The sequence below is a fragment of the Hyperolius riggenbachi genome, chromosome 6 (genome assembly GCF_040937935.1).
Source record: "Hyperolius riggenbachi isolate aHypRig1 chromosome 6, aHypRig1.pri, whole genome shotgun sequence".
In the NCBI taxonomy this organism is placed as follows: Eukaryota; Metazoa; Chordata; class Amphibia; order Anura; family Hyperoliidae; genus Hyperolius; species Hyperolius riggenbachi.
In genome coordinates this window covers 217,131,040-217,143,940 of record NC_090651.1, presented here as the reverse complement: position 1 = coordinate 217,143,940, position 12,901 = coordinate 217,131,040, and the positions used below count along the sequence as shown (strand labels likewise).

Genomic DNA, 12,901 nt, shown 5'->3' with positions numbered 1-12,901 from the left:
TAACATTGCATCATTCTCTAATATTTGAAGTTTACACACTACTCAGCATTCTAAATGATTTTAGAGCAAGCTAGTGAACCTTTTTAAATGTTCTCTGCCGAAGAAAAAACAATACAGTGCCAGCCTGTTGAGATAAACTTCAGAAGACAGAGCTCTCTGCGACTTTGAAAGTCGTGGAGCTCAATCACTCTTTTGTTTAGATAACAACTGGAGTTTTTTAACTCTTCTTGTACTGGAAACTATATCAGACTTATGTCTCTGCTCCTATTGTTTTATTTCTTAGCTGTACTACACATACAAACCATTATATCATATATTTTTTTCGCTTCAGTGTCTCTTTAAAAAAGTGGTAGGTTTTTTTTTTCCTTTTCAAAAAACAACTTTTTTTTACCTTAACTATGTTTCATCTTGAGGCAAGTTCCTCTTACCTTTTAAACTGTTGTTACGTGTTTTAGATTTATATTTTTGGGATGCCTCCTTCCCTCTCAATAGGTATATATTCCTGGTGTAACTTTGCTGCCTGAGCCATATATAAAGTGACTCAAAGATGAAGGAACAAACTAGAATTGCATATAAACACCACATAGCAATAGTTTACGTGCATTTAACACAGTAAAGCTGGCCATACACTAGGCCGATTCCCCGCCGATCGAATCTGCTGTCCCATCGTTCACGCTACATGCTAAATTTCAATCTATTTCGTCACGAAATAGATCGATCTCGTCGATCGCTCCATGCGTGAAATTACCGTCGATCGCCCGCGGGTAGGGAGCGCGTTGCTAGCGGCATTCGAGTGCCCGACGCAATAGAGTGGCAATACATTACCTGCTCCACCGGCGCGACTCACCCCGGTCACCGCTGCTCCGTCTCCGCTCTGGTCTGGTCTCCGGTCCGGCATGCTTCACTTCCTCTAGCCCGGCAGGAAGTTTAAACAGTAGAGGGCGCTCTACTGTTTAAACTTCCTGCCGGGCAGGAAGAAGTGAAGCATGCCGGACCCGGAGACCAGACCAGTGCGGAGAAGACAGTGGAGACCTGGGGACTGGAGTCGCGCCGGCCGGAGCAGGTAATGTATGCGGGCGGGGGGAGCGGCGGCGGCAGCACCACCACAGATTGTGAACGGTTTCAGGCTGAAATCGGTTCACAATCTGTTTGCAGTAAAGGCAGCCATACGATCCCTCTCTGATTAGATTCGATCAGAGAGGGATCTATCTGTTGGTCGAATCTGATGGCAAATCGACCAGTGTATGGCTACCTTAAGTAAAATTTCCATTTCAAAAAGTTCAAACAATCCAGCAGCAGCACCCCCATCACTTTACCAATTTGTGACGCCTGGAGTGGGAGCATGGGCTGAGTTAACCTTGCCAAAGATATAAATTAGTAATGACATCATGCTGGAACTTGTAAGTGGGGGTCCCTTATCTTCTGAGGTGTGCTGTACTGCCACATCATTGTAGTATTTAGAAGACAATAGGATAATTAGTATTTTCTATGGAATTGAACCCAGGTCTCCTGTGCCAGAGGCAGAGCCCTAAGGCCCGGTTCACATTAGCGGTTGTTTGCCAAACGGACCGGATGACCTGACCGGATCCGGACCGGATCCGGATCGGAACCGTACGGTTCTGATCCGGATCCGATCCGGATCCGGTCAGGTTGCATCAGGTGTCCATCAGGATGCGATCCGGATCCGTTTGGCAAAAGTAACGTTAAAAACAAAAAAAATGTTGGGGTCTGGGAGGTCAGCAGAAGGGGGACCTGTGGAATCAGGCCCTCTGCTGTTTAGCACTCACCTCCACCTCCGACATGCTGCCAACATCTCCGGATCCGGATCCAGCTGTGCTGCTCCACTCCAAAATGCTTGCCCATGTGTCCCCATCCAATATCGCCGCAACAATCCCCATAGGAAGTGGGGTAGAACATCCGGATTTCTCAGCCAGTGTGTTGTGCGCTCTCCGGTTCCCATTGGTTTGTATTGGCCGGATGGTGCAGTCCGGCTTCGCCCCGGATACGGCTGCCGGAGAAGCCGGATGAAAAAATAGCGCATGTTGGAACGGAGGCCGGAGTCCGGATCCGGCCCGGATCCGGTCCGGCTCCGGTTCGGCAGAACGGACGCATGTGAACGGACGCATAGGCTTTCATTGCTATGCCGTGCGTCCGTTCCGTCCGTTCTGCAAGCGGTGCGGCTCCGGCACGGCGATTCCGGAGGGCCACCGCAAGTGTGAACCGGGCCTTAGCCATTACAGTATTATATAAAATATACATATACAGTGTTCAATACCTTGTACAATACAATTAAAAACGCATTGTCAGGCTTGTCTGGTTACTTGGTATAGGTCAGAGTGTATGCTCATATGACTGACCTATAACCCAGCCCTAACACCTGCGCAAACTCCTGCCTAGTAGCAAAATTCCAAAACCCTGCAGGCAGATATAGCATACAACCTGGCAAATAGCAATCACCAAACACAGCAAGGTCTTACTCACAGTATACATGAACAGTCACCTGAGGCCTAAGGGTCCTTTTACATTTAATCAGTTGCTCTCAGTTAAAACTGAAAGAAAACTGATTTTCAAAGTAAGTCCCATGTTTTCCTATGATACCTTTCACACTTAACGTGTTTTAACTGAAATCTTCTTCCCAATGCACTGCTATGGAAAAAACGCACACTAACGCATACCAACTGATTAAGTGTAAGGGGCCTAAGGGCTGAGGCAAACCAGATGAAAGTATAATCACAAAGCAGATGCGTGGTCAGCAGGCCAGAATCAGGGCAGGCAGCGTTCATGCAAAGTCATGCAAAATTCATGCTGTGAATCCATCCCCGCTGATTTGAGGCTTTCCTCACAAGTAACTTCTTTTTCCTGTTAGAGGACCGCATTGAGCGTCTGGGTAGTGCAATCCAGGAGGATCAATGTACGGCGATGGCGTCCAGGCATGTCCAACTACTGATTAATTAAGTAAGTAGGCTATGTACTATTAAGGGGCTGATGTTGGAGGGCACATTGTCCTGACGAAGCACCCCATGTGCGGCTGCAAAATGGCTGTTAGCCATTGTATATGCTGTGCTCCCTATCTCTCCATGGTGGACTGTGCCATTGATTCATGTGATTTTATACAGTTTTTCAGTTAATGTTGGTTTTTATACCGGATGTGCGCTGCTGTTCTATCTTCCTACAAGCAATAAAATTAAACAATTCTTGTTTGCTGTATCAATAGCCACAACAACTGAATTATGGGGTCACCACACGGTGGTGCAGGGTCATATGAGGGCTGGTTTCTGCGCCACAATGCACCGCTAGTAATGGGCAGTTGAAGATGTAATGTAGTTTGTTCAGCCAAAAATGTCTGTCATAATAAAAACGTAGATTTGCCTTAACTGTACTACATTAGCAAACATTTCTAAAAACTAAAATAGACATCTGAAGAACTTGTGCAAGCAGGAGGATAATAAACATTATATAAAACGTACAAACCTGTGCCATGACATCAGACATGACACCTCACATCACTTGTTGCCGCTAATGGGCTTTGTGACATGTTCAAGCATCATTTATACAAATTACCTGCATTTTTATAATTTTTTTGATTCCTTATTGATATAAAGTATAAATTAGGTGTTCAAGTTGCAATCCGAGCACCACCTTACCTTGTACGATGAGATGAACACGGGATGTTTTGGGATGATTGTCGGTCTGGACAGAGCAGGTGTATGGTCCCTCATCATAAATGTCCACATTCTGAATTTCAATACTGTACTGGCTCTTGGTGTTGGCCACAAGAACAACACGTGGGTCTATGGACCACTTGTCGTTGCCGGTGTATAAAATGGTGCTTCGGTTCAACCAGGCCACACGTGTCACTCGACTGTCCACGACACACCTGTCAAGAGAGGAGAATAGACTATGAAACACTGCGGTCATACAAAAACAAACAGGCCAACAGCATGTCCTAGTGGAGATGGGAATAAATATCCGCACATTTTTATCAAAACACATGAGACAAGGGGATCCAAATACAAAATACCTATAGTGAAACATTGCAGGAGAGATAAAGATTTGAATTAGACCAAGGAAATCTGCAGAAACAAGTTAGCTTACTCTAGGCATACAGTGGTGTAGGAGCAGAAGTTGTAGGGGTCACAATTGTGACAGAGCACTTGAAAGGGTGGAAGGCTACTTAATTCAGATATCTGAGATGAGTCCAAGCTGCTTTCAGTTGAAAATGGGGAAAGACACCTGGTTGCTAAAGTCTCACATCTCAGAGGCACAGCAGGGCAACTTAATTATGGTTTCTCTGATATCTGAGGAAGGAGGGACATGTATGGAAGGCTACCAGATTCTGATATCTTTTGAGGGGATAGTGGCACAACAGCGTGTTAAATTCCTATTTCTGGGGCACATGGTTTCCTAACCTGGGTTAAGAACTTATACATTTTGATATCTAGGAGCAAAGAGCTTCCTAATTCTGGTAGTCGGGCGTATATTGCTTCCTAATTCTTATATATGGGAGCACAAGGCTACTTAATTCCTATAACTGACGGCACATACTGTAGCTAGTCAATTTGGATATATCAGGGACACAGCAGCCTATTTTTGGTTTCTGGGGCACATGACTATATACAGACTTTTAAACTTGGGGGGACTGCGGCATTCGACTGATTTTGACCTGAAATATATCAAGTCATCAATCGGATGGACATGTGGCAGAACTGAGTTTCATCTGATTCAATAAAATTATAGAATCGGATGGTTGATTGTGCTGCAAAATCGCTAGATGTATGGCCACTTTAACAGAGCTGTAATATGTACAGTATGACCAAACAGTAAAAGATTGTAGAGACATTGTGGCTCTGAATCTGGAGAAGTAAAATGAGGGAATTATAAATTATAGATAGATTCTTTATAATCAGGACCTTCACGATTTCCGGACTGCGCTAGTTGAAAGTTACGTCCTGTTTGAGGCCGCTTATTTCTGACAGGACATAAATTTCAACATCGCCGCCACACATTCGTGCCGCTACTACCGGTCGCGTCGTTCTGCACCTGCCGCAGCTCACTCGCCCTGCTGTCTCTAGGACGACAGAGCTCTGTGAGCCGGTCAGGAGCCGATTTCATAGGCTACTAACCCCGTCATCACTGTGAGCTGGTCTCATTGATCACAAGGTCAGAAACCAATGAAATCGACTCCTGACAGGCTCACAGAGCTCTGCCGTCATGGAGACTGTTGAGTGGGTGGCTGAGGTGGCGGGACATCGGTGTGATTGAGATTCTGTGAGATGCCGGAGAGCTCTGGTTTTTGGTACCAGCAGTCTCTGACCCCCTAAAAAGGGATACTGTAGGGGGGGGGGGGGTCGGGGGAAAATGAGTTGAACTTACCTGGGGCTTCTAATGGTCCCCCGCAGGCATCCTGTGCCCGTGTAGCCACTCACCGATGCTCCGGCCCCGCCTCCGGTTCACTTCTGGAATTTCAGACTTTAAAGTCTGAAAACCACTGCGCCTGCGTTGCTGTGTCCTCACTCCCCCTGATGTCACTAGGAGCGTACGGTGCAGGCACAGACCACACTGGGCCTGCGCAGTACGCTCCTGGTGACATCAACGGGAGTGAGGACACAGCAACACAGGCACAGTGGTTTTCAGACTTTAAAGTCTGAAATTCCAGAAGTGAACCGGAGGCGGGGCCGGAGCATCGGTGAGTGGCTGCGCGGGCACAGAATGTCTGTGGGGTGCCATTAGAAGCCCCGGGTAACTCCAACTCATTTTCCCCCTACAGTACCCCTTTAAGGTGTACCAGAGACAAAAGGGCATAAAAGATTTATAAATTCCTGGGGCTTCCTCCAGCCCCCTCCATGCAGATCGCTCCCTCACCGCGGTCTAAAGCCTTCTAAATCGTCCGGCATCAGTCCCGTTCTCCCTGGCTAGTCGGGCAGTACTACTGCGCAGGCACAGAACGCTCCCAGCCGCAGGGGGAGCACGTTTGGTTTCACCGTGCCTGCGCCGACTGGCCGGGAAGAACGGGACTGATACCGGACGATCCAGAAGGCTTGAGACTGTGGCGAGGGAGTGATCTGCGCTGAGGAGGCTGGAGGAAGCCCCATAAAGTGCACCGTAGGTGAAGGGGCATGCACGATTTATACATACCTGGGTATGTATAAATCTTTTATGCCCCTTTGTCTCTGGTACACTTTAAGGGGCCAGAGGCCACTGGTACTGAAGTGGTTAAGTGCAATGCTGTGATTCATCACAAACTAGGCCAGGCACAATCTATGTTTCTGTGAGAGAGGACTGTCATACCTCCAAAAAGACTAAAAGCTGAGCTCTAATAAAAGGAGTCAACAAACAAAGCAGAAGTAATGTATGTGTACTTAACAAAACCTCTGCACCAACTACCAACTTCAGAGAAAGACAAAAAACCTATAAAAATGTGTTTACAACCAGCCCCGACTACCTGGTGCAGAAGTAACTTCAAATCCCATAACAGCAGTGAACAGATCCCACATTTCACGGAACATTACTTCTTTTTCCTTGAGCACAAAATACAGATACACTGTTATTCACAATTTCTCAGTTTTATGTTTGGTCCAGAGCCCTTCTTCAGCTATGTCACATACAAAGAGGTGGGAAGTGGTGTTGTGCTAGAATTTAGGTTTCTATCAAAATCAAATTAAGGAGAAACTTTACTGAATATAGCTTCATTAATAAAATTGCTTATTTTAAAGAGAGTCTGAAGCCATCAAAAATACGAATTTACTTGCCATTTATCTTAATCAATATGAGCATAGCTGAAATGCTGCATTCCCGTGGCTGAACGATGTATTTATACCCCCCAAATCCCGGGGCAAAATTCCACTACTTTCCAGGTCATGGATTTTGCTGCCCGGGGAGGCAGAACTTTGCGCTGTAGCTCTGCCTCTACTCGAGTCAATCTCTGACCATCGCTGCCTCTCCTCGCCCCTCTCAGGTGGAGATCGGCACAGATAGACTATAGCAGAGGCAAAGCTACAGCGTAAAGCTCTGCCTCCATGGGCAGCAAAATCCATGACCTGGAAAGTTTTATAGAATTTTCCCCTGGATTTTGGGGGTATAAACACATTGATCTGCCGTGGGTATGCTGCGTTTCAGCTATGCTCATATTGTTTAAGATACAGTGGGTTGCAAAAGTATTTGGCCCCCTTTAAGTTTTCCACATTTTGTCACATTGCTGCCACAAACATGCATCAATTTTATTGGAATTCCTCATGAAAGACCAATACAAAGTGGTGTACACGTGAGAAGTGGAATGAAAATCATACATGATTCCAAACATTTTTTTACAAATAAATAACTGCAAAGTGGGGTGTGCGTAATTATTCGGCCCCCTGAGTCAATACTTTGTAGAACCACCTTTTGCTGCAATTACAGCTGCCAGTCTTTTAGGGTATGTCTCTACCAGCTTTGCACATCTAGAGACTGAAATCCTTGCCCATTCTTCTTTGCAAAACAGCTCCAGCTCAGTCAGATTAGATGGACAGCGTTTGTGAACAGCAGTTTTCAGATCTTGCCACAGATTCTCGATTGGATTTAGATCTGGACTTTGACTGGGCCATTCTAACACATAGATATGTTTTGTTTTAAACCGTTCCATTGTTGCCCTGGCTTTATGTTTCAGGCCATTGTTCTGCTGGAAGGTGAACCTCCACCCCAGTCTCAAGTCTTTTGCAGTCTCCAAGAGGTTTTCTTCCAAGTTTGCCCTGTATTTGGCTCCATCCATCTTCCCATCAACTCTGAACAGCTTCCCTGTCCCTGCTGAAGAGATGCGACCCCCGAGCATGATGCTGCCACCACCATATTTGACAGTGGGGATGGTGTGTTCAGAGTGATGTGCAGTGCTCGTTTTCTGCCACACAGCGTTTTGCATTTTGGACAAAAAGTTCCATTTTGGTCTCATCTGACCAGAGCACCTTCTTCCACGTGGTTGCTGTGTCCCCCACATGGCTTGTGGCAAACTGCAAATGGGACTTCTTATGCTTTCTGTTAACAATGCCTTTCTTCTTGCCGTTCTTCCATAAAGGCCAACTTTGTACAGTGCATGACTAATAGTTGTCCTATGGACAGAGTCTCCCACCTGAGCTGTAGATCTCTGCAGCTCGTCCAGAGTCACCATGGGCCTCTTGACTGCATTTCTGATCAGTGCTCTCCTTGTTTGGCCTGTGAGTTTAGGTGGATGGCCTTGTCTTGGTAGGTTTACAGTTGTGCCATACTCCTTCCATTTCTGAATGATCGCTTGAACAGTCCTCCTTGGGATGTTCAAGGCTTTGGAAATCTTTTTGTAGCCTAAGCCTGCTTTAAATTTCTCAATAACTTGATCCCTGACCTGTCTTGTGTGTTCTTTGGACTTCACGGTGTTGTTGCTCCCAATATTCTCTTAGACAACCTCTGAGGCCCTCACAGAGCAGCTGTATTTGTACTGACATTAGATTAAACACAGGTGCACTCTATTTAGTCATTAGCACTCATCAGGCAATGTCTATAGGCAACTGACTGCACTCAGATCAAAGGGGGCTGAATAATTATGCACACACCACTTTGCAGTTATTGATTTGTAAAAAATGTTTGGAATCATGTATGATTTTCGTTCCACTTCTCACATGTACACCACTTTGTGTTGGTCTTTCACATGGAATTCAAATAAAATTGATTCCTGTTTGTGGCAGTAATATGACAAAATGTGGAAAATTTCAAGAGGGCCAATATTTTTGCAACCCACTGTAAATGGCAAGTATTTTTTTGGCTTCAGACTAACAATATTACTTTATAAATTATATGGTCAATGTTGTCCCATTGTAAAATCTTTCATCTCCCCAGTTTACTTTCTTAAACTTACCACAGGTGGCAGATGCAAAACTGCAAAATGTTTGCTTACTGTGTGTTTTGAAGTCACTAGAAATAATACCCAGTCTCCCATAATGCTATAGGAAGAGAATTCTGCATAAGTAAACAGCCTAGGCTAAACATCACTGGGAGGGTGAGGTTAGATACCAATACAGTATACAGTTATAGGAAGCGTTTCTGATACTGAAACCAGGATCATTACAGTAAAATTGGGTATCCTGAATAAATTACTACATTTCACTATAGGTCACTGTGGTGCCTCTTTAAATAACAGTGATACCTTTAATTCTGCTGATACTCAGGTCCCTGAGATAGTTCTGTTGGTAGGTGTGGGCTCTCCTGTAATGCCCTGGCTGTCGCATAATTCCCTATTCCACCAATTAGAGACAGGGATTGATGGGGAACTTTGTTCACCATCTAGGTGATGGCAGGTATCCTATTGCATGTAATGATATTGCCTTATACTGGTCTACACCAGGCTTTCTCAACCAGGATTCCCTGGAACCCCAGGGTTCAGTGAGTACTCTGCAGGGGTTCCTTGGAAGCATGATAGAGACCATATTATAATGTACTGTAAAAAGAGGCACTAAATTGGGCATCAGAATAATAATGAGCAAAAAAGCACTAGAATAAGGAGACATTGTAATGATTGCACTGTAATAGGGGGTAGTGACAAACAGCCACACTAGCTTTTGAAAGCCATGCCAAATTACTTGCTGGGGTTCCTTGAGATCCAAAAAGTATTTGCAGGGTTCCTCCAGGGTAAAAAGGTGGAGAAAGGCTGGCCTACACCTACCTCTAATTAAAAAAGCAGCCATTTTGTGTGTCATTTGATTCAGGCTAATAAGTCATGGTACTGATGGCCGGCTGACTATTGTGTCTGTTGTAGTACTGTAGTGATGAAGTAGGTTGCTGCTACCAGCTACAAGCCCTACCTTGTCTTTCATTGCTGTGGGAGAAGGAGAAGGAGAATGAGAATGCGTATTCAGGAGTCCCTTCTGCTGCCAGGAGAAACCACACAGAGTGCCCAGGCTGGGCATTGAAACTAGGACATTAGCTCTGGAAAACAAGTGCTAGCCACTTTGCTGCTTTACAAATTGAGTAATGTTTATGTGAATGTGTTATACAAAATTATATGAACTTTCTAAAGCTTGCATGACAGTTAAACTTACAGTATTTGGTGACTTTTTATGTTTAAGTGTTGCAGATACAGTTTCTACTGCTATTAATGACCATCTGTGGAGATTGTGTAATTTTAAAATTAGCAAGTTACACTCCATAGGAACCATTGGTCATTATAATTTATAAAATCTGCAAAGTTTTCATACTACGGTTACAACTATTTAATATTTTTTTTCTTGTTAAATTATTGTTACAGACACAGTATGTAAGAGGATTAATGACCATCTGTCACAAAAAAAGAAAACAAATATGTACTTTCCAAAGTCTGCGTTGCTGTTACATCCATTCGCCATAGCTAGAGCTAATTTTCACTTTCGAGGAAGTGTTATACTAGTTTAAAGTGACCGACTGTCACCACAAATACACATTCAGAAGTCTGTGTTATACAGTCACAGATAATAGCAGATTTTCACATTCAGGTCAATGTTATACTAGTCTAAAGTGACTAATTTCTCAAGATATTTAATTTCCAAAGTCTGCATAATGGTATCAAAGCTATGTGATGATTCTTATGCAGTATTCAAGTGAGAGTTACACTAGTCTAGTTTGACTGTTTCTCAAACACACCCTCCAACCTGTTTGCACGGGACACAGTTGTCCCAATTGGGATTGAGAGAAGATGCAGGGAGGAGAGCCTGGCGGCAACTGAGAGCCGACACAAGACACAGGAGAAGCATGCTGCTGGTGGTCAGGTAAGAGTACCCTGGATAAACCAGCATAGGTCAACTCAAAGCAGCGCAAGTTTGCAATAAGCCAGGAACAGGCTTCCAGTACTTCTTATACCAAATCTCCCACTCTGAAACAGTTGAAAATAATGAGGATTATGAAGAACTTTTACAGCATAGCATGTCCAGGCACTGGTTGAAGTAAACAACCATGAAGAGAGAATCTAGGTATTCCATGCACTGATACCCAGCACTTACAATCACTCAAACGGCATTCTGCCTTTGAGGCCTGGCTATTTTTTCAGCATGAAGACCTCTCCGAGGGCCTTTTACAGTTGCTAAAAAATAAGCCCTTCTAGTCAAACACCAAATTATGAATACTAAAATACTTTGGTTATTTCTCCAGAAGACCAATGTATTATGCCTAATACCGTTGGCCGGGCCAAGGCAGAGGCGAAAGAGGCTCAAGCCTCAGGGCGCAGTGTAGGAGGGGGCGTTCAACTCACTCAGTTATCATTATCCTATTGTGTTTGAAGCAGAGAGAAACAAGAAAATAGTGCCTGCAAGCCAGATAACTAGAGATTAAGGTGTTTGGGGGGTTTGGGCCCTGGGGCGCCTCTAAGTCTAATAGTGTGTGACGGCTGGGGTGTGAGGGATGGAAGCCTTGGGTGCTGAAGGACCTTGTCCCGGCTCTGCTTATACTGTTGGCCATATTTCATCCGATAAGAGAAAAGCTGTTAAATTTGGGTGGTATTTAACTTTTTTTAGTTAGTCTTAAAAAAGACTAGTTCTACTTAAAAAAGAAGTGATACAGAACAAAGACTGCCATGCAAATGTATGATGTCCCAAAAATGAGCCATGGTAACTACTAATATTTGGACCCCACACAAATGTGGATTTAAAAATGTGTTTCTCTCCCAGGATGCTCTCAAGTCCACATAAAAAAACTTCTCCCCACTGCTGTAAATATTTTCCCATATTATTGTAAATAGCACAATGTTTCTCACATATCTGGTGATCTTCCCATGACTGTTAAAATGTACTAGTATACTAGCTGGCCAAAACACAAACAAGAATGTTACTTTAATGGAGATTTGGGTCCTACAGGAACAGAAATCTTGGGACCAATTTGGGTGAATAGCATCCAAACCAAACATGGATCAATTCAGCTTACACTAGTGCGTTCTTACAAGTGAAGACTCTATAATTGCATGAGCATGCGTTACATTTTTGGTACAATGTCGCATTTAAATTATTTATTGATCCATTTGGTGCTTAACATTTGTGCAATCAGTGTGTTCTGGAAACTCTGCAGAAGTCCATACATCTCAAGAGTGCTCTGAAATCTTTGTCCCATTATTCTGGAACCTCTGTGAGCTTTTTTTTTTATCATTGGAGTATCTGCCCTAAAGATATTCCTGTATTTTCTATTATCAGTGGCACACAACAGGGATGGGCGAGATTGTCCCTAATGGGAACAAGAACAACCAAATCCAGAGAATGGATCTGACTCTTTCCTGCTCCACACAAAACTAAAAGTTTTAGTTAGAGGACCAGTTTAATGAAAGCGCCTTTGTTTAATGTTATCTCTTCTCTGTCTTCTCCCACATTTCTGGAAAATATGCATTTAATGGCGGATTCTATCTGGGAAGATTCCATTTGAGCAAAAGGGATTTTTAAAATCTGATTGTCTTCACAGCAGCAGCTGCTTCATGTCCTAATTCATTGAATCACCGCCATCTTTAATGAATCGCCATCCAAGTAATCACATCGCCGGGGAACCCACAGTTCTCAGCTCATAGAATTAAGAACTTCTAATAGGAGAAGGAACATTTGTCAGACATTTCTCCAACTAAACCACAAACTTTCTAACCTACAGAGGATACCTCCAGAAAGAGCAGAAATACATTGCGGCAAATGAACTCACATGCGGCCACAGCTCCCAGTATCATCTTATATCGTCATCCTATTGTAAACCGCTCACCCTCATGGGTTCCTTTTTATCAAAATAGAACCAAAATACATTTCTATTTATTTAAGTATTTATATAGCGCCGACATATTACGCAGTGCTGTACAGAGTATATTGTCTTGTCACTAACTGTCCCTTAGAGGGGCTCACAATTGAGTCCCTACATTTAACAGACTTTCACTGGCAATCCGAAATCTATACGAGACAAGACAAGAAAC

The 12,901-nt window shown here is 43.9% G+C and overlaps 1 protein-coding gene across 8 annotated transcripts in view; it reads right to left on the bottom strand.

Annotated features, from left to right (window-relative positions):
* Positions 1–12,901, bottom strand: part of NTM (neurotrimin) — a 1,373,850-nt gene that overhangs the window by 364,535 nt on the left and 996,414 nt on the right. For all 8 annotated transcript variants that reach the window (XM_068240414.1, XM_068240418.1, XM_068240419.1 and 5 more), the window contains one exon: positions 3,645–3,877. In XM_068240414.1, the coding sequence (XP_068096515.1) occupies positions 3,645–3,877 (233 nt within the window). The remainder of the gene's footprint in view (positions 1–3,644; positions 3,878–12,901) is intronic.